We start from the raw sequence: 23,299 nt of genomic DNA, 5'->3' as shown, positions 1-23,299 counted from the left end.
TGCCTCTGTACTAGTGCGGACAACTACACTTTGCTTCTTACTTTTTCATGTGACTAAGTTGCCTTCTACAAGTGTGCAGTAACGTGTAGTTGATCTTCTATCATTTAGAGATATCGCCCAATTGACATATGTAAATGTTTCTATTTTAAGGTGATCATGCTTAGAAAAGAGCAGACTTTTTTTTAGTGCAGATTTTAAATATAGTAATATACAGAAGACAACATGTAAATGAGTTTCACGAGAATCATGCATAAACTGGCTCACTAGACTAACTGCATATGCTATATCAGGTCTGGTATGTGAGAGATAAATGAGTCGTTCAACTGGTCTTTGGTATCTTCTCAAGTCAATTGATATACCATCACCTGCTTGTAATTTGTAGTTGCTTTCAATAGGTGATTTTGCCTGAAAATCTTGATAGTAATTTAACTTCTATCATAATCCATTCAGTTTAGAAAAACATTGAGAAATAGTCATATTTTCTTATTTTGTGTCATGAACTTTATTTCGGAGTTCATAAATCTGAGCGTCATTACCCATATGTGAATATGTAAGAGATGCTGCATTCTATATTTTTTCAGCAGTGTTAAATAACATATATGTTCTGATAATATGGGGTTACATGGAATTTATGAGTTATGACATTACTAATGAGCTCTCAGAATCCCATATATTATATTCTAAACTATCAACACCTGATTTTTCACCTCACCAGCAATGTAATTCTGCAATCCTCTACATTTGATAAATAATAAATAAGATCTCAATCAAGTAAGATAATTAGTTCTATCAAGTTTTACGAGACTGATTTGTAATGAATGGTTATCAAAACTAGTAACACTCACATTTTTTGCTTATGTCATCTTAGAATGTTAAAAGTATGAAAAAAATATACAGTAATGAAAAACGAATCTCCTAAACCGCACCAAGGAGCCAAAAAAGGACCAAAAAACGGAAAAAATGACCAAAAAACCGGAACCAGATCTGGCTCGGCTTGGCTCAGCTCGGCTTGGCACTGGCTCGGACGCGGACAGCTCTGCTCAAGCGCGGATGGACCAAGTCAGAGTGGTTCGGCGCCCGGAATGGCCACACTAGACGTCCCGTGCGCGGAAAAGCAGATTGGCGCGAGAGAGGGCTCTGTCTGGTCTATGCAGCGTGCGACCAGAACAGCGTGATGTGCAGGAGGATCAGTCGACCCGTCTCCAGACGCGGATCGACAGAGACCGCAGAATGGCAGATCTTCCGAACACGCACAGTCGCGTGAAAAAAGGCCGGATAATCGCAATCAAGCCGGATTTTGTGCGGAAGGGAACTAGATTTGTTTCAATCGAGCTTTTCTAGTGGTATTCCACCGCTTTTCGAGCCGAATGGGATGAAGCCGGCGGCATGTGTGGCTCACGTGCCTCTGCTGCCGACGGCGCGTGTGGCTAACGCGTGCGGAAATTGTGGCTGTTCTTGCCGGGGTTGGGTAGCGACTCCGTCTGGGTGATGCTGGGTTTAGTTTCTTTCGTAGTTGAGTATCAACTTGGCCTATTTTTCTTATTTTAGAGTTTTTCCAAAGCCCTAAAATAATATTCCTTTAGCTTTGATACCATGAAGATTTTAGAGAAAATAAATTTCTAATTTTATTTCTTATATGCTTTGTATTTATACTTATGGGATATATATAAAGTAATTATTCTTATTATAAGAGAATTCTAATTACATGATATATCTTTACTATTAGAACTCTAATTATAGTATAATATTCTACTTAACGTAGAATTCTTATCAATATAATTTCATATAATTAAAATTCTAATAGAATAAGAATTTAGTTATCAGTAGGTTCGGAATTTTATGATACCCCAAGTGTAACAAAATAAAGGATGTCAAAAAATAAAGTGTAATATTTTTATTTTCCAAAATTAACATGATATTAGAACCAAATAAAGTTATTTTAGGATTATAATTTTAAGATTTCCTTCAAATCATAAAATAACATAATAAGTTGAGTTGATATTTAATTATCCAGATCTATTTTCATCATTACCGCAAACAGTGTTGTAGACTCACCAGCAGCCTTCCTCTGACGCCGCCGGCAGCAGAGACGCGTGAGCCGCACGCGCCGCCACACGAGCTACTCTAACCAGTCTTTTCTGGTCATTTTTCCACGCGCATCCACCTTTGGTTTCACGAACAAGTGCTTATCCGACTTCTCTATGTGTACCAGCCTTTTCTGGTTCTTTTTCCAGCTCTTTCACGTGATCGCCTCTGGTTCCACGATTTGACCAGGATCTGTTTCCTCGCGCGTGAGCTGCTCTGACCAACCTTTTCTGGTCCTTTTTCCAGCTCTTTTGCGTGCGTCTATCTCTGGTTTTGCGATCCAATGTAGATTTGTTTCCTCTGTGCACGAGCTGTTACGACCAGCCCTTTATGGTCCTTTTTTTGAGTCGTCCGTGCACAACTGCAACTGCCTCTTGTTTCACTATCCGGTGCAGATATGCTTCATCCGTGTGTGAGCCGCTCCAACCAATCTTTTCTGGTCTTTTTTCTGTCTTGTTTGCACGCAGCTGCCTTTGGTTTCGTATTATCGGCACAGATTTGCTTCCTACACGCGCGAGCCATTCCAACTAGTCTTTTCTGGTTCTTTTTCTACCTCTGGTAGACTATAGAATGATCCTTCATAACTTGGTTTGCAAGTTACATATGTGTGATCTCATTGCGCTAACTTGAGGGGGAGTATTGAGTAAAATATTTTATTATTTTATTATAATGTAATTAGAATTTTATGAGAATAATAATTTTATATGATTAAAATTTTATTAGAATAAGAATTTTCTTATCAGTAGGTTAGGAATTTATAAATAGTTAAAGTGTAAAAATATAAAGGTGAAAAAATAAAGTTAAATATTTTTTCTCCAAAATCAACAATTGATAACTATAATATTTTGATATAAAAATTACTTTATGCATAGAGACCCAAGAAAGAAATCTATGTGGAAAATTTCCTAGTATTCACCAAAGATGCAAGGACAAATAAAATGTAGAGTAGAAAAGCTTCTATATGAGCTCAAGCAATCACCCATAATAAGTTTGGAACATTTGCAAAGATAATATTGGCAATGGAGTAAAAGTAGAGTTAGGGAGACCATATACCTATTCATAAAGCACTTAGACTCAGAAAAAATTACAGTTCTTCTGGTGTACATTGATGATATTATTGTGACGTGATGATGAACAAAAAAGATTGGTGCTCAAATAATGTCTAACCAAAAAATTTGAGATTAAAAAATTAGAAAAATTAAATATTTCTTTAGAATAGAAGTAACTTACTCAAAATTTAAGATTTTTATCTCATAGCAAAAATATACGAGTGACCTACTGAAGGATACAAGTAAGCTAGCCTGTAAACATGCAAGCACATCGACTGATCCCAACAATAAATTGGAACTAGTAGAGAAAGACACAAAGGTCAACAAAGAGATGTATTAGATGTTGGTTAAAAGATTGATAGATTTGTCACACACAAGAACAAACATTACCGATGCATTAAATGTGATGAGTCAATGTATATACAATTCTAAAGAAGTAATTTACATATGTTGTATTGAGTGCTACATTATCTGAAAGGAACACCAGAGGAAGATATTATGTTCATAAGGAATAACATGTTACTTCTTGAACTCTATACTGACAGACTCTCGAGATATGTAATGTGTAAAAGATCTACTTTTTTTTTGAAATAAATGTATAGAAGATCTACTATTGACTATTATACATTTCTTGGAGGAAATCTAATCACATGGAGAATAAAAAACAGAATGTAGTAGGAAGATTTAGTGTAGAGTCAGAATTTCAGGCAATAACTCAAGGATTATGTGAGTTACTACGATTGAAGATGATTTTAGAAAGATCCAAGGATCAAATGGAATAGTCCCACGAGACTCTACTGTGATAACAAATCAGCAATCAACATGGTTCATAATCTAGTGCAACAGGACCAGGATGAAGCGTATTGAAGTTGACACACATTTTATCACAGAAAAATTAGGTAATGGCTTGATATATACTACTTACGTGCCTATTGAAGTTGACACACATTTTATCACAGAAAAATTAGGTAATGGCCTGATATATACTACTTACGTGCCTACCAACACTCAACTGGCTGATGTATTGACTAAGCACTTGAATAATCCAGTGTTGTAGACAATCATTGCCAAGTTGGGAATCGATAATGTCTATTCACTGGCTTGAGAATGAGTGTTGGAAATTATGTATTATGTGTAATTAGGTAAATTTAATTAATAGTAAAATACCTGTATGTAATTAGTTGTTCTTTTTTTTTATAATCAAGAATATGTATAATAGGATTTGTTATTCAATAATGAACAAACATTTCTATTCTTCCACAGTCATATTGTTATTGTGTCCTTTGTGAAGTTTTCCGTAAAAGTTTTGTTAAGCTTATATACATAAAGTTTCTATTGATGAGTATATTTTGTTATTTAATTATTTTAATTCAATATTTAATTAGTTAAGATGATATAATTAGAACTGTATGAGAATAGTGATCTCATATAATTAGAATTATATTAGAATACAAATTTTCTTATCAATATGTTAAAAATTTTATAAATATCCAAAGTGTAACGACGATAAGAGAAATAAAATTTTTATTTTTTCTCCAAAATTAACATTGTATCAGAGTCAAATAAAGTGATTTTAGAATTTTAATTTCAAGACTTTTTTCAAAACCTAAAGTAGTACAATAGATTGGATTGGTACCCACTTATCCATATCTACTCTCATCACCACCCTACAAAGCCAGATTTGAGAGAGAGAGGAAGAACCAACTCAGATCGCAACGGTGGTGGTTGACAGAAGGCCCGCGGCTGGCAATCTGTAACTGGGGGACCAGATCTGTGACTCCAGAAGTAAAGCACGCGGATCTGCATTAGGCGATTGCGCGAAGATCGTAAAAGAAGGCAGATCGGTGTGTGACCAGCTCTGAGCGCGGTGCATCTGTCCAGAGAAGAACTAGCTGCGGTGGCCAGATTTGCGCGGAAGTCCTTGCACGAACAGATCAGTTCGTCCGATCTCCCTGCATTAATAGATCAGACAACAACGATTGACAGAGAAGAACCATTTTTTTGGCTCTGCGTGGAGCAGAAAAAATTTGTCTGGAGAAGGTGTGTCGAGTCGAGCCGCTCTTCCTCTAAGCCGAGCCTAAGCCGAGTTGAGTCATTCGTGCTTGAGCCAATTCGAGAGGAACCGCTCCCCCTATGAGCTAAGCCTAAGTCGAGTCATCTGCACCTGAGCCGATGCGAGCTGAGCCTAAGTCGAGTCGAGTTGAGTCATCCGTGTCTGAGCCGATACAAGTCGAGCTTGTGCCAAGTCGAGCTTTAGTCGAGCTTAAATCGAGCTTGAGTCGAGCTAAGCTGCTGCCTGAGCTGAGCCACTTCCTTGCCAGACATATCTACTTCTTTTGCACACGAATCGCTTTGACCAGCCTTTTCTAGTTCTTGTTCTGGTCCCTCTGAACGTGACCGCTTTTGATTTTGCGATCGGGCTTTCTTCTCGCATGAGCTGCTTCATTCAGCCTTTTCTAGTCCTTTTTCTAGCTCCTCCACGCGCATCCGCCTTTAGTTTCGCGATCCCGCGTAGATCCGCTTCCTCTGCTCGCGAGTCACTCCGACTAGTTTTTCTAGTCCTTTTTCTAACTCCTCCGCGTGTGTACGCCCGGTATCATATAATTAGTTAAAGTTAATTATTTTATTATTTTAGTTTATTAATTAGTTAAGATGATATAATTAGAATTTTATGAGAATAGTAATCCAATATAATTAAAATTTTACTAAATAAGAATTTTCTTATTAGTAAATTAAGAATTTTATAAATACCCCAAGTGTAACAACATAAACAGTGAGAAATAAAATTTATATTTTTTCTTTAAAATCAACATGGTATTAGAGCCAAATGAAGGTATTTTAGGATTTTAATTTTACAAATCCTAAAATAGCACAATAGGCTGGGTTGATACTCACTTATTCTGATATACTCTCATTACCACCCTAGGAAACCAAATATGAGAAAGAGAGAGAGAGAGTAAGAACTAGTTCAGAGCGCACGTCTGCTTTGGTTTTGAGATCTAGTGTAGATCCGCTTCCTCCGTGCACTAGCCATTTTGATAAGTATTTTTTGGTCCTTTTTCTAGCTCCTCTGCGCGGGTATGCTTGGTATGATATAATTAGTTAAGTTAATTATTTTATTAGTTAATTATTTTAATTTACTATTTAATTAATTAAAATGATATAATTAAAATTTTATAAGAATATTAATCTTATATAATTAGAATTCTATTATAATAAGAATTTTTTTATCAATAAGAAAATTTTTATTATAGTAAAATTTTAATTATACGAGATTAATATTCTTATAAAATTCTAACTGTATCATTTTAACTAATTAAATAATAAACTAAAATAATTAAATAACAAAATAATTATATCATTAGAATTCTACTATAATTAGAAATAAAATTTATATTTTTTCTTCAAAATCAATATAGTATTAGAGTCAAGTAAATTATTTTAGAATTCTAATTTTAAAATTTTTTTCAAACCCTAAAATAGCACAATAGGTTGGGTTGGTTCTCATTTATCCAAATATACTCTCATCACCATCTTGGAAAGTCATATTTGAGAGAGAGAGAGTAAGAACCAGCTCAGATCGCAGCGGTTGGTAGAAGACGGCAGTAGCTGGTGATATGTAAGTTGACGACCAGATCTGCGACACCAAAAGGAAAGCACGCGAATCTGCATCAGACGACTGTGCGAAGGCTGCAGAAGAAGGCAGATCGGTGCACGACCAGCTCTGAGCATGACGCATCTTTCTCGAGAAGAAGAGCTAGCCGCGATGGCCGGATTTGCGTGGAAGTCCTTTCACGAACAAATCAGTTTATGCGATCTCTCTGTACGAACAGATCAGACGATAGCGGTTAATAGACAAGAATCGTTTTTTGGCTTTGCATGTGGCAGAAAAAAACTAGATCTGTCCGGGGAAGATGCACTGGGTTGAGCTGCTCTTCCTCTAAGTTGAGCCTAAGTCGAGTCGAGTCATCCGCGTGTGAGCTGATACGAGCTGAGCTTGAGCTGAGTCGAGCTTGAGCCGAGGCTGAGCTGAGCCGAGTTTCCACCTGAGCCAAGTCGAGCTGAACTGCTGCTTGAGCCGAGCTAAGCTAAGCCGAGCTGAGCTGTTGCCTTTCCAGATAGATTTGTTCCCTTTACTTGTGAGTCGTTCCTACCAACCTTTTTTAGTCATTTTTCTGACTCCTTCGCACGTAGCTGTCTCTGATTTCGTGACCAAGCCTTCTTCGCACTTGAATCGCTTTGACCAGCCTTTTTCTGTCCTTTTTTGTTTCCTCTGCGCGCGACCTCGACCAACCTTTTCTGATCCTTTTTTCGGCTCCTCTTCACCTGTTAGCTTGTTATCATATAATTAGATAAGTTAATTATTTTATTAGTTAAGATGATATAATTAGAATTTTATATGAGTACTAATCTCATATAATTCGAATTCTATTAGAATAAGAATTTTTTTATCAATAGGTTATGAATTTTATAAATACAACAAGTGTAACAACATAATGAGTAAAAAATAAAATTTATATATTTTTTTTAAATCAACATGATATCAGAGGTAAATAAAACTATTTTAGGAGTTCTAATTTTAGAGTTTTTTTCAAACCCTAAAGTAACATAATAGGCTGGGTTGGTATCCACTGATCCAGATCTACTCTCATCGCCACCCTAGAAAGCCAGATCAGAGAGAGAGAGAGTAAGAATCAGCTCAGATCGCAACAGTGTGCAGCGGTTGGCAGAAGAAGGTGGTAGCTAGCAATTTGTAAGCTTGTGACTAGATCCGCGACATCAGAAGGAAAATACGCGGATCTGCATCAAACGACTTCGTGGAGGTAGCAGAAGAAGGTAGATTGGTGTGCGGCCAGCTCTGAGTGGGGGGCATCTGTTCGGAGAAGAAGAACTAGCCGTGGTGGTCGGATTTGCGCGGAAGTCCTTGCACGAATAGATCAGTTTGTGTGTGATCTTCCTGCACAAACAGATCAGGTGGCAATCATTTAAAGAGAAGAACTATTTTTTTTACTCTCGCATGTAGCAGAAGAAAATCCAATCTATCTGGAGAAGATGTGATGAGCCGGGCCGGTTTCCCTCTATGTTGAGCCTAAGCCAAGCCGAGTCATCTGCACCTGAGCCTATATGAGCTTAGATGATCACCTTTTAAGCTGAGCTGAGTCATCCGTGCCTAAGCCGATATGAGCCGAGTCGGTCTCTCTCTAAGCCGAGCCTAAGTCGAGCCAAGTCATTTGCGCTTGAGCCGATACGAGCCGAGCTTGTGTCGAGCTACTGCTTGAGCCAAGCCAAACTGCTGCTTGAGCCGAGCTTTGCTGAGTCGAGTCGAGCTCCTGATTGGCCAGATAGAACTGTTTCCTCCGCGCGCAAGCTGCTTTGACTAGCTTTTTTTGGTCCTTTTCCCGGTTTCTTTGCACGGGGCTGCCTATGATTTTGTGACTAGACCTTCTTTGCACGAGAGCCGTTTCAACCACCATTTTTTGGTCTTTTTTCTGGCTCTTCCGCGTGCATTCACCTCTTATTTTGCGATCCGGTGCAGCTCCACTTCCTGCGCGCGTGAGCTACTCCGACCAGCTTTTTTTGATTCTTTTTTTAGCTTCTCCGTCTGCATACGCCTCTAGTAGACTCTAGAATGACTATTCAGAACTTGATCTGCAAGTTTGACATTTATGATATCTCTGCACCAACTTGAGAGAGGGTGTTGACTAATATATTTTATTATTTAATTATTTTAGTTTATTATTTAATTGGTTAAGATGATATAATTACAATTTTACGGTAATGATAATTTCATATGGTTAGAATTCTAGTAAAATAACAATTTTTTTATTAGTAGGTTAAGAATTTTATAAGTATCCCGAGTGTAATAATATAAAGAGTGAGAAATAAAATTTGTATTTTTTCTCCAAAATCAAAATGAACTTTTTTTGGTTCTTTTTTCGACTCCTCCGCGCGCGTACGCCTCTAGTAGACTGCAGGAAGACTCTTCAGAACTTGATCCGCAAGTTGTGCATATGTGATATTTCTGCACCAATTTGAGGGGAGATATCAACTAATATATTTTGTTATTTAATTTATTTCTGTTTATTATTTAATTAGTTAAAATGATATAATTAGGATTTTATGAGAATAATAATTTTATATAATTAGAATTATATTAGAATAAAAATTTTTTTATTAGTAGATTAGGAATTCTATAAATATTTTAAATATAACAATATAAAGAGTGAGAAATAAAGTTTATATATCTTTTTTCCAAAATTAATAGTTTCTTTTCTTTTTTTGTCCTCTGGTCTCTTGTTTCCTTTTCTTTCCATGCTTGGAGAGCGAGAAAATTTTGGTTTGGTAGGTTTTGTGTTTGTGCGGGAGGAAATTGGTTTCTTTAGAGTTTCAATTCTTTTACTTTGGTTGCACTTTTGAAAATTAATTTGCTCATTATGAATGTTATTTTCAAGTAACATATGGTGCTCATTGTGATTCATTTTTGATGGTTTATGGCTAGTGCAGGATATCAACAAATAAACAATCTGGTTCTTCACCTATCCGTAAGTAATTTAGCTCACATTTTTACTTGCTTTATATAAATAATTTTGGTACTTAGAATTTTGACAAGAGCAGTACTCTAGTCTGCTCTAGAAAAATTTCTCGGGGTTGGTTAACTATCAGCCAACATGCCTAGGAGTAGAGGATTTCTAATGAGTTTGTATCCCCTTTGTGTTTGGAAATATATGGCTCAAGATTTTCGGTTCAAGCAATTGGTGAGGACATTTGGGGAGAGACTCAAATAGACGGATTATCTATTTAAACAAAGGAAAGAGCTAATGCATGCCAGAGAGAAGATGAAGGTCAGGAGCAAGGCTGCTTTGAGAATTTTTTAAAAAGAGAGGAGTTGTTAAAGGAAATAGAGAGAAATCCATAAATAAAGCACTTTGCCAAGAAGGAACTAGCGCAGGTCCTAGTACTGGGATAAATCTTTTGTAGGTAAAGATGCAGACTACTGTGGCTTTAGGAGGATTAAAATATAAAGTTGATTGATGAATCGGGCAACTACAAAAGTGATGTAGAACGGGCGACCTAGAATTAAAGTATTTCAATACTAAGAGATGTTTAGTTAATTATGATGTATTTTATATTTATAATTATGAATATTTATTTGTTTGTTAGAGATCCAACAGAACACCTAAATATGTTGTCAGCCATGCTAACTTAGAAAAACCTATTGCCTCTGCTAGGTTGATCACGGTTTCATCCACTGCATTTATTCCAACCAATCCTTAGATGTGCTCGAAACTTGAGCAATCGTGAGTGATTTTTTTATCAATCTATCATCATGGGATAGGAACAAAAATTTGTCAACTGCAGAATAAAGGTGCGATACATTTTTTTTATCATCTCCAATAATAGAACCTTCTAATAAACCTCTCTTCGAACCCCTAGCTAAAATCTTTCTTAACACATCCACTACCAGGATAAAAAGAAACTGTGAGAGAGGATCCCGACCCTAATGGCTCTGAAACCTGCAAATCACTCTTGTGGCTTGACACTTACAACATTAGCAAAAGATACGGACAGATAAACACCCTTTCATCCATCTTCTCCATCATCCTCTGAACTCCTTCCTACATCACTTTCTCAACAAAATTTCAATTCATCCTACCATATGCCTTCTCAAAATATAACATAAGAATCGATCCTTCTTGTTTTACTTTATGTATATACTCCTTTACTTTGTTTCCTATAAGAGGGACATCTAGAATTTATTGGCCACCCATAAAACGTTATGTTTTGGTCAAGTTATATAGTTGAAAACCTAACTCAGTCTTAAAGATAACAATTTATAATGATATTGTAGACGCTGGTGAAGTTATTATCAATTTATGATAGATAATAAGGGAATAATCAGAAACATGTTTTTTAATCTTTTTTAAGATATGGGCCTGATAAAGGTCGAGTTCATACTTTTGCGCCTGATCCCATTGAGGTAGAATTCCTCAAGTACCTTCATTAGATCCTCTTTAAAGATACTACAACATGCTTAAAAGAATGCTATAGAAAAGCCATTCGGTCCAGGAGCTTTGTCAATGCCCAAAGTTCAAATAGCTTTCTTAAACTCCTCTTCTTAGAACAGTCTCTTCGATCACTCAGCTTTTAGATTAAAAATTGGCTTCCATTCCACCCCCTCTAAGGACACTTGGGACTCCTTATCCTCATTATATAACTTCCAATAAAAGTTGGTGATTTCTCTGCCAATGATTTCCTTCTCCCACTCAATGACTGCTTTCCATCTCCAGCTTATTAGTTACACTATTCCTCCTTCGACCATTTACTACCTTGTGATACAATCTTATATTAGCATCCTCTGCCTTTACCCCTTTAATCTACCTTCTTTCTCCAACTCCTTTCCTCCTTTTGTAGTACCCTGGTGAATTGATTCTTTATATCTGATAATTTCTTTGCTTGTACTTGGCAATGTTGTTCTCCAATGTCGACTTATCCAAACCGTTCATTTCCTCCTCTTACTTCAGTTCATCCCTTCCGACCCTTATGACCAGAACCAACACCAACTTTACTTGGAAAGCAATTCAGCTCCTCCCACTGACTCAAATATCCATCGCCGCAATTGGTTCTCCACTTCATCTTCTCTTGCACTACCATTTCTCTCTAGGACACTTTTTTTGTTTCCCTATGGCAGACCTCGGTTTTGGTAGACCTGTCGGTTTCGGTAGACCTGTCAGTTTCAGTGTTGGTGGGTACACTGGTGTTAATTTCTGCCTGCCACTGGTTCCTCCTCCGCCATTTCTTCCTTCTATCCTGATGTGTTTTCTGTTTCTGGCTAGTTCTCTTCCTCCTTCACCTCTCTCTAGCTTCCTTTGTGCCGCTGCAACAACTCAGTCTCCCATAGTTGCGGTTTGGGCTTCCATTCTGCCTGAAGTCCCTGCCCTGGCGTGGCCTAAATTCTCTCACCTGGCCTGACTTGAACTCCCTCTAACACATCTGCTCCCTCACCTGCCAGAAACGGGAGTTTGGCCAAACAGGAACTTAGCCACCAGCTTGAGGGGAGTATTTGGAAATCTACTAATTTATTTCGAGATATTGTAATATCTACCTATTCGTTTTTGTAGCTAGGATTTCCTGTACAAGCCCATGTTTCTTCTCTATTTATTATTTGGATTAAGTGATCCTAATTTTTAAGAATCTTCAGATCTTAGGAATTGATCGTCATGTCAAATTTCCTAAGTAGGGACACTTTTTTCATTCCTTCTTTCTTTTTTTTTTTTGGGTTTTAAAATACTGATTATGTACTACTAATATAATGTCCATTGCTTTTGATTCTTTATATTTCTTGTCCAGCAGTTGTTTAGTCTTTTATGTATAGGATTTTGGGCTGTTTTTCTTAATGGTGCAGTATTCAGTTTCCAACAGTTACACCTCAAATTAATTTAACTTTAGCAATCCTTTCTTCTGGCTCTGCAACATGTTCAGTTTGCTAGACCAATGCTGAGACTAGCTTTAGTTCTTGTTATTGTTGACATAAAATTTAAAAATATCCTGTTTCCAGCAGTTTCATCTTCAGCTTGCTTTAACTCTAGCATCCTTTTCCCTTGGATTTGCATTAGTTTCTGTTTGCTGGGCCAATTCTGGGATTACCTGTTGTTTCTGTTATTGTTGACATAAAATTAATGTCCTATTTCAATAATTCTTGTTCAAGGTTTTGTTCAATGAGCAGGGTAAATCACTTGTTTCTGGTTTTCGTTCTGTTGCATTGTATGGAAACACTTGTAGAAGCACCTGGATTGAGTTCTCAATCTGCTGGAAAATCTAACAACTCCTTGGACATTGATTTTGAAGAACGGCTAGAAGCAGTTAGAAGGTAATGCTACATTAGTTTTGCATTCATTTTATACGCTGCAAACTTGTACAATCATCTTCATTTTCTGTTGTTAGACACATCCAGATTACCACAGTGGATTATGGATGATGGGTGTCTATGCTTTACCTTTTGCAACTTGGATGTGGGAATGCCATCATATGTGGTGGTTATTTGTTTACAACTTTGTATATCAAACAAATAGTTAATAATGGTTGCTTGTTCTTTTTTGTGTAAAAAGAAAGAAGCATCCAAAAGAAATTATATTGAGCAATATCCTTGTATATAAAAAAAATCTTTCTTTTGATCTTCTCAAAAAATTGAAACATAAAAGCCTTACATAAATTTTTAAAGAACGTAATACCTCTGTTCAGAACTGTGGTACACAGGTATGCATGAATCTTATATCCTCAGTTGTCTGACCTCATCATTTCAGTGGAGTGTCTTGCAAATCACATATTTGTGTTAAGCTGAATGGGGTCTAGAAGGTTGCTTCGCTATCTATTTTGAATAGAGATCAACTAACTGTTCTTTATTGATTATTTTCGATTTCAGCCATCTCCCTCTTTTTCTGTTATCATTAATTTTATTTACTCTTTTTGGTGGACTCGTAGTCGTCCCCCAGTATATTTCTCTTCATCTCCTATCTACTTCTTTTCCATGAAACAATGTAGCAAAGGCCAAGGTGCTATTTGCACTCCACATATTCTTAATCTTTGTACTTGTTGAGATATTTGGGAAATTAATTTCTGATAGATTTTTAAATTGAATTTTAAATTAATTTAAGCAGATTTGGGAGTTAATTCCAGCTAATTTGGGGATTAGTTTCCTGCAGACTTGAGGATTAATTTCTAGTAGATTTCGGAAATTAATTTTATGCATATTTGTTGGCAGATTTGTTGAAAGATTTTACAGATTTAGTATGCAGATTCTGTAAATATTTTAGGCTATAATATATTGTCAAAGGTAGGCTGTGATTACTTGTTAGTTTCCATGTTTTGTGTAAAATATTTCTTGTAAGAGGAAATCGTGTAAAGCTTTTCAATTTATTTTAAATTTAGTCAATTAGAGATGGTATCAAAGCATCGATAACTTAAAAAGAAAAAATGAAGAATCTCTTAGCTTGCAGCAATCACCATCGCAACCACACATAAAAAAAAAACCAAAATCATGTTTAACATTACGTTTGAGTCTGCACCTATTGTGACATCCTCCACAACCAAAAACCCAGGACCACACATTTCAGATGCCCTATCAGTCCAAATCACAACAACTCGTAAGCAACCGGTGCACTGGTTATAATCCTTGCACATCCACTCCTAGGAGGAAGGGAAGTTTGGCTATATAACTGGTGATTCTAAGGTGCCAGTATGAGAGGATCCCATGTTTACACTCTCGGATGCAGAAAATTCCATGGGGATGTCTTGGTTTGTGAATTCCATGGTGGAAGAAATCATTATCAACTAAAAATGTTATACTACGATAAAGAACTTTGAGCAAATGTTAATTAAACATAATTTGGTTAGGTAATTAATCTCAGATTTATAAAATTAACCTTGATAATTTTGAAATTACAGATGCAATAACAATATGACCAGTATTTACTCTACTGAACATCTATTGCAAGACTCAGACTCTATTTCAATGACTACGGATGGAAATCCACTAAAGACTACAACCACTAAAAGAAGTTAATAGAGGATAATCGTACCTTTAAATTCTTGGCCAGCTTAAACATTGTGTTTGATGAAGGGGACAAATCATTGGTACACAACCTCTGCCACCATTTAGAGAAGTCCTCTAAGAAGTTTGAAGGTAGGTAGGCTACCAAATTGTTATTCTCGGGACAGGAGTCCCACTGCTTCAATTTAGAGCTTTGGCTACAAGTACTGCTATCATATGTGGGAATTTTCTCATCGATGGAGAAAGGATAATTTTCCAAAGATCTGGTGTAGCTATTGCAACAAACCCTATCAAACATGAGAAACCTGTTGGTAGATACATGGCAAGCCGGTCAACTGGAAAAGCAGCAAACCAAGCGCTTGTGACAAACCTGGTTGTGCATATCCTAAACAATTGAGGTTGAATCAGCTCTAAACAATTCCTTCAGTAAAGAGTAGATGGAACAACTTTTTCAATTGCCAAAATCCAATTCATCATCTGATATTCCTAATGTCTCTATGGTACAATCAAGTAGTAACTATAATTATTAGACAGGAATCCTGTATCGTAAAGATATGTGGTAGTTGAGTTATATAAGAGCTCAACTCATACGTTCTCAATAAGTTTGACTTGAACTTTTGAAAGCCAGTAACAGGAGTCTAAAAAATTATTGGGATAGTGGTGCTTAAGTTAAGTTTATTATAAATGATATCAGAACATATGTCTACTTGGTGAATCCGGGTTGGTACAATCTTTGTAAAATTATAATTGGTCGTGTCATTTTCATGAACCTTATTGTCCATTTCAGGTCCGGAACTTGTGCAGGATGATCGGCATTGCTAGGATGGGAGGTGGTCTTTATTACTATAATGACATACAACTTCTTAAGGTCTTAGTAGTAGTAGTTCAATTTCTATTTCTTGAAGAAATAGTCCTTTGAAGATTGAGAATAGGCTGATTTCTATGCCCTACATCCCAACAACGATATTAAATTGCAGATATACTTACAAAGGGACTGCTAAAGAAACAATTTGACAAGAAAATCGCCAAGTTGGCAATAAAAACACATCTTTAAGTTAGCTTGAGGGTGATTGTTGAGAGATTTAGGGAATTGATTTCCACCACATCTGGGAATTAATTTCTACCAGATTCGTTGAGAGATTTGGAGAATTAATGTACTCATTCTTTTAGATATTCTAGGCTATAAAAGAAAGTCACAGGAAGACTGTATTAGTTGTTAGTTTCTGCTTTGTGTACAATCTTTCTTATAAGAAGAAATCATGTAAAATTTTTAATCAATGCTACTGGATTCAACAGCACGCCAGTAGTTGAACACTTTAGATTTAAAGAGCACGACTGTCTTTAGCTTTAACTTTGCTCTTTCAGAAAATGGAATATTAAGGTCACTCTTTAGACTTTTCTTTTTGATATTTTTATAGTTACCTCTCTCTGTGCTTGTATATGATTGATTCAAAACATAGAGAGATCTGGTGCCTGCACGTGGGTTACATACGTATTTTTGAACTTAAGTTTTTTCTAGTCAGTGACTTAATCTGCTTTTCAATTATTTGTCCATTATGCTTGGTATCCATTTACATGAAGTCATTCCTTCTGTGGAAAACTCAGATCAGCACGTGACCAGAAAAAAACAGAAGTTAAAGACTTTGGTGTGATTGACTATGATGCACCAGTTGAGTCAGATAGGAAAACGATTGGGCTTGGTACGAAGGTAAAAGCTTTGCATTTATGATTATTCTTTCATAATATTTTTTTTCCTGAAGATTTCTCTTTTTTTTTTTTTCTGAGAAACAATGTTGTATAATTACTTTAAAAGGAAAAATTTCTGTTGTCTCTACTAACATCATAAACATGTTGTATTTGATAGATAGGAGTTGGTGTAGCAGTTTTGGTCTTTGGTCTTGTTTTTGCTCTTGGAGATTTTCTTCCCTCTGGAAGGTTTGTTTTAGTGCATTAAAGGTTTCTTCATCCTCTCCCAGCTTTTAAGATAGTTGATAAGCTCTAAATTTATATGGTCTTCTTTTCTAGTTCTTCATAATCTACAACCTACTGCTTGGATACAATATAAACAATATTATACTGCTCGATTATAATATAAACAACATAATCTCACCATTTCCTTCTTGACCACCATGATGACTAAAGTTGCATAGAATTCTACATGAGAATCTATGCTCAAACAAGTTTTAATGGATCATAAGAGATAACCTAACAATCTTTGTTCGATTATTATGAGCCTCAATGGTGGATTTAGGGCAACATTTTCCGTGGAAGCAAAACATTCTTGGTTAGCTGTATACAGAAGAGGTGACAAAGTAGGAATAAGACACCTATTATGTTTACCTAGCTGTATTCAGAAGAGGTGAGACATGGGTGTAGGGACACAACACCCATTTCGGGATATGATACTATAGGAGGTTGATACTATTCTATATATTTCAGGAAGTTATCTGTCATCATTGTTTTTCGACTGTTGTATCTAGTGATAATTAGGAGCTAATTAGGATTGTTGTATTATCATAGAAATACATTCTCATGGGTGTAGGAATATGATAACCTATTTTGTCAGTTATTCTGTTTTCTAAAACTTCAGTTTTACTGTCTCTTCTCTTGAGACGCACATGTTTTCCTACCTTCCAGTTTCATTCCCACCGAGGATGCATCAGTGGCTAATAATAAAATTTCAGAAAAGGAGAAGTCTATTCTTCAGGTAATACTCGTGAATGCTCGGTAATTTATTTTACCATAGTTTTCTGGTGATTTATTCTTTAGTCCTTTTTTTTTCGCATATTCGTTTTAAATATCAATATGTCTTAAGAGTAAAAGAGGATGCCTTCCTCTTTAATTTTTTCCTCTTTATTCTTTTCCTATTTGGTGATTTTTTCTATGTTCTTAATTTTTCTTTTCTTGTCATAAGGACCTTGCAAATTCTCATGTATACTTGCCAATACACAATAATGTTACAGTATTTTCTTTGAGATGGTAATAGAGGAGGGTTAGATTAAAAGAAATCATATTATGTTTGTACTTAAGATCCTAGCAGACAGAACCATTTCCTTTGTCAGTAGTCTGCCTTGGAAGAAAAGTTACCGGCTACTGTCTTATTAGTTTGGTCACTAGTAGTTGTAAGATAATTACTAGAGGGCTTTCTTTCAGACTGGGGAAGTTGCTGAAAGACAATTTCCATCAATTAAAGAGCTTTTCTTCTGCATGTGGTGGAAGGGAGGGGGACGGGAGATTTGGAAGGGGAAGGGAAATAGCTAAAATATTGACACATCTCTCATGGCGAATAAAAAATTGGGAAAGTTATGAAATTCGTTCAAGAACCTCAATTTCAATGTGAAGATTTTGGAAGAAAAGTATTAACTTTATTTTATAATACTCCTTATGTTGTTATAATTGGAGTATATATACAGAATTTCTACCTACAGATAAGAAAATTAATATTATAGTAGGGATTCTAATTGATTATAACTAATTATATCATTCTGAAAGGATTACAGGAAGGTTTATACAGGAAAAAATATCTCAATGAATTGAACAACATAATATTTTAGTCAACGCTCCCCCTTAAGTTGGTACAAAAATATCACACATGTTTAACTTGTAAATAAGTTATGAAAAAAGTTGTTGTAAAGTCTTTTAGTGAAGACATTTGCCACTTGTTCCCTAGAAGACACATGATATGGGCATAAAGAGTCATCAACTGCTTTCTCTTTTATGAAATGTCGATCAATCTCGATGTACTTTGTCTGGTCATATTGAATTTGATTATGGGCAATGATAATGACTGCTTTATTATCACAAAATAAGGATTAAGTCTCTTTTTTAAGTAGTTTTAATTCTTTCATTAGCTTTTGCAACCATAATAATTTAAATACTTTTTGAGCCATTATTCTATATTTTGCTTCAGCACTAGAACAAACAACTACACTCTGTTTTTTCCTTTTCCATGCAACCAAGTTACCTCCTATGAGTATGCAGTAATTGGTAGTTGATCTTCTATCATGCGGAGATCTAACACAATTGGCATCTTAAATACTATTATATCTTAAGATGATCATTTTTAGAGAAAAACAGACTTTTTCTTGGTGTACATTTTAGGTATCGTAATATGCGAAAAAGAGCATGTAAATGAGTCTCGTAAGGGTCATGCATGTATTGACTCACCAAGTTAACTGTATATACTGTATCAGGTCTGGTATGTGAGAGATAAATGAGTCTTCCAACTAATTTTTGATATATCAAATTCAACTGATGTACCACTAGCTGCTTGTAGTTTGTGATTACTTTCAATGAGAGATTCTTTTGGCTTGCAATCTGTCATACCAGTATCTTCTAACATGTGTAGGATATACTTTTTTTGATAAATGAAGATTTTTTTTTAGATCTGACAACTTTAATTCTTAAAAAATATTGTGATTTTCTTAAATTGTTTATTTCAAACTCTTGAGCAGCAGGTTCTTTCAATTGAGTCATCTTCTTTGTATCATCTCCAGTCACCACAATATCATTTACATAGATAATGAGATTGATAAATAGGGTATGGTCAGCATTAGTTTGTTGATATCCAGAAGAGATTATATATCTTCTAAATCTTTCAAACCATGCTCTTGTAGACTGCTTCAACCCATATAAAGCATTCTTTAATTTGCAAACCATTTCTTGTGTTCTTTCATTTTCAAATTTAGGGAGAATTTCATGTATGCCTCTTTCTCTAAGTCTTCATGGAGGAAGACATTTTTGACATTAAACTATTGTAAGTCCCAATTACGGTCAGCTGCACAAGACAATAATACTTTGATTGTCTTCATTTTCATGACATGCACAAATGTCAACTAATATTCAACTCCATAGATCTAAGTAAACATTTTATCTACCAGTCTAACTTTGTACCTTTCAATTGACCCGTATGTTTTGTGTTTCACATTAAATACCCATTTGCAACCAACCATCTTCTTTTCTTGTGGAGATGAAATAAGTTTTCATGTTTTATTTTTTTGTCAAAATTTTCATTTTTTCAATCATGGTTTCCTTTTATTTGTGATCTCCTAATGTTTTTCCTTAATCCTGTGGAATAGATACAAAGAAAACAGATAAAATAAAGACTTTATAGGTTGGAGATAGAGAGTCATAGGAAACAACGTTAGACATAGGGTGTTTACTGCAATGTTTTCTAATGCCCAGCAATGTCCTCTTCTGTTTTTCTCTCACCTGCTTTTACCCGACATAGTGGATTTTCCCAGGCGTCCCAAATCAGCTGCGCCTTTACTCTATGTTCTATTTTTCCACCAAATCTAGCCAGCACATCCTCAATCTTCCTCCAGTCCACACTGCATCTTTCTTATGGCAAACACAGTTTGTTCTTCCATTGATCACCCTCAAAGTGTGACAGCACCAGAAATCTCCCTCTTCTTTGGCTCACTTCTGCCAGCAAATACCCTCTGCCAGCAAATATCCCTTTGCCAGCCGAAACACTAGAGAGTCGATTATGCCCTGTGGTAACACGGTGTGTATGTTGTTTCTCAGCCATTCAATTTCCTTCTATTCCAGCAAGATCTCATAAGACTGATACATTAGTTTTCCTCATTTCTTACTTGTTGTCTCAGCCCCTTCCCCTGACTGATGACATACAAATTTTCTTTTCACAAGGAATTCAACCCTTTGATCCATTGGGTTCCTTTATCAATGAAGATCGTAGACAAAGAAATAAATAAAAGTAATGCAAAAGTAGAGAACTTTATGCAAAGACTTGACCATCTTTTAGAAATTACTAAACCAATTTCAGCAAATCCCCTCTTTCAGCAATTTTTCTCCTACTCAAAGTGCAAGGAGTGTAAGTTAAATTTCTGTTAAACCATTTCTACTTCTTGCCTATCTAAGATTCTTATTTGATCGAGAGGATCATGCTTTCTAACCCTAATATAGTCAAAAACCTCCTTGCTCGGTACTTTGAGTTTCTCCTTGATATATTTTGGTTTCCTCATTCAGTTTCTCCTTGATAAATTTCAGTTTCCTCATCTACTTGGGAAGATGGATATTTTGAATCCTATATATGCGGAATAGAATGGGCTCGGACCCCACTTTAGGTGTCTTGATGCTAGAAAGATAAAAAATGATCATAAACAGATATATTGAAACAAATTCAGGAAGCTATCAACCTACTCATCCATAACCTAGAAATTATAAATACTGGAAGATATGACATTACCCCTAGAGCAACTATGTATATTGAGCATTGGAAAGCTAAAGGTCAAACAGATGAATTCCAAAGAAGCAATTTAAGCCCCATAGATAGCAGTGTCTACCATACTCAGAAATCTAGTGTCTCAAATCACAAGTAATCCTGAATAGAATAGATTTTCTTAAGAAAATGTAAATAAAAAATGTTTTCAGGAAATAAAAATAGCAAAGAAAGACATTTTATTGGCCTGATTGGAGCAGTGTGCTTCTTGTTTGTCTATAGCCTTTTATTTACAATTTTAGTTTGTTGGAAAAGTTTTTCATGGTATTATGCTCCTTCGTATAATATAGTTTTGGCATGTTCATGTGTGTCACTTCCCAAACGACAGGGCTTACTACTTCAGTTGTTTTGATGGGGGATTCAAAACATTTATTTCCTTCACAAAGCTATCTTTTCCTTTTTCCACTTTGGTATCAGTAAGGAGCAAATGGAACATATTTTTCGTTCCACATGCTTCTATTTAATTCTGAATATTTCAGCATGTCTTTCATTCTAATGCACTCAGTTTAGCTATGCGTCCAGCATTTGTAATATATATATTTTTCTTTTATCCAATAATAAGGCCTTTGTTCTTTAATTTGTTGCAGAATAGGCTTAAGCAATTTGAGGTAATTTTAAGCGATTCGCCAAAAGATACATCTGCACTTGAGGTGAGTTGTAAAGATGCAAATTACTAGATGTTGAGCCAGGTTTTTGATGATACTCGTAGTATGAAAAACACATTTTGACGTGTTAATGCGAGATTTCCACAGCCAGTCCCATGTGCCAAATTATAGGGATACTCTTTGTCAATTTTACAAAGAGATTGTGTTTGGTTCTATATTGATTTTCTTTTGTTCTCTTTTTTTATTTAATTTTTTTTATTCAGGAGGAACTCTTGTCCTTCATTGATGTACTCTCTTCTTCTCTGTTTCTAAGAAGCTATATGGATTTCTTTTGGCTCTTTAAGCCCATATGGAACTTGGTTCCAAAACATAGCTTGTATATGGTTTGGAAATCTGACTTTCATTTTTTGACTTTGACATTAAAATCCTATTAAGTGTTTTGTAAGATTAGGAGCGCCTTAGAACAATGAATAGAAAGAAAATTTTATTCTTTTAATTAAAAATTATTTAAAATTGTTATTTTTTCAAAAAAATATTATTTTAAAATAATTCTGAATAAAGTTTATTACTTGCAGGAATCTGGTTTCTTCTAGAAGTTCAATTCTTATACAAATTGATATTTTTATGAAAATTTCCCTATGTAGTAAAATCATAGTCGACTTCTATAATTAGGAAATCTTTTCCTTTTATAAAACTGACTTAATAGTTAGTTTTCTACTAAAATTCTATCTAATCTTCTCCTATATATATAAAGATATTATAAATTAAGTATCATAAATAAAAATTCAATAAATAGAAAATTTAATTACAAGACAGAATGACCACAACAAGAACTAGTAACTTATTTGAAGTCATATCTTGGCATGATGAAATTATTTCTGTGAAACTACCTGAATAGACAGATTTCAATCACCAACCATAAACTAAAACGAAAGTAACTATATTAATAATCTCAATCAGTCAAGATGTTTATTTGCAAAAGACAGAGAGGAGAATACCTCACTAGAGAAGTTACCCAACCGAGCACCAAAGACTTAAAGTTCCAAACTCGGAATACTGAGAATAATCTAGTTATTTCGTGGGTGATTAACTTTATACAAGTAATATTGGTGCGAATTTCTTATTTTACAAGATAACTATGCATTTGAGAAGCAGCCGAGGAGTTCTACTCAAGCAAAGAAAATACATAAGAAATTTTTGTTGTTGAATCTACTCTCCACAACCTATGATAAGGAGATCTATCTGTAATCTAGTACTACGATTGCTTACTCGTCACTGGTAATGGTTCAATGTGTTTAAGAAACTTGTGTGGAGTTGTTTGATGATGAAGAAAACGATAAAGAGAAATTTCAGAAAGAAAAAGAATTTTCAAATTTCTCATATGATTGAATAAAAATCTGGATGAAGTCCGGGAAAGAATACTCTGAATGAAACTATTATTTGATATTCGGTTATGTATTTCTTGAAGTAAGGAAAGAAGAAAACAAAAGGAAGGTAATGTTGATAGATGGATTCACAAGCCCTACTATTGAGCAAAACTCTGTTTTGGCTGCCTGGAACCTTCATTCGGATTAGATAATGCAAAAGAATACTTTGAAAAAAATTTGAATATGTATCTTTAAAAACAGAGGATTGTTCATGAAAGTTCATGTGTTGATACCCCTCAATAGAGTGACATAGCCGAATGAAGTAATTGACATCTTTCGGTAGATGTTTGTCCCTTATGTTCACAACTCAAGTTTTAAAATTATTCTAGTGAGAAACTGTTCTA

General features: G+C 35.3%; 1 protein-coding gene across 3 annotated transcripts in view; it reads left to right on the top strand.

The window, feature by feature from the left end:
* The window catches only part of LOC110807329 (Tetratricopeptide repeat (TPR)-like superfamily protein), a 48,633-nt gene that overhangs the window by 3,414 nt on the left and 21,920 nt on the right, over positions 1 to 23,299 (top strand). For 2 of the 3 annotated variants that reach the window (XM_088220785.1, XM_088220787.1), the window contains exons 4-9: positions 9,639 to 9,676; positions 12,915 to 13,002; positions 16,288 to 16,390; positions 16,547 to 16,617; positions 17,320 to 17,389; positions 21,511 to 21,573. In XM_088220785.1, coding sequence (XP_088076911.1) covers positions 9,639 to 9,676; positions 12,915 to 13,002; positions 16,288 to 16,390; positions 16,547 to 16,617; positions 17,320 to 17,389; positions 21,511 to 21,573 — 433 coding nt within the window. Of the gene's footprint in view, positions 1 to 9,638; positions 9,677 to 12,858; positions 13,003 to 16,287; positions 16,391 to 16,546; positions 16,618 to 17,319; positions 17,390 to 21,510; positions 21,574 to 23,299 lie in introns of all 3 variants that reach the window. The other variant, XM_088220786.1, reaches the window with a different exon arrangement.

The sequence above is a fragment of the Carica papaya genome, chromosome 5 (assembly GCF_054855325.1).
Source record: "Carica papaya isolate Zhongbai chromosome 5, ASM5485532v1, whole genome shotgun sequence".
NCBI lineage: Eukaryota > Viridiplantae > Streptophyta > Magnoliopsida > Brassicales > Caricaceae > Carica > Carica papaya.
Note: the sequence above shows the minus strand (reverse complement) of the source record. Positions and strands in the feature narration are given on the sequence as shown.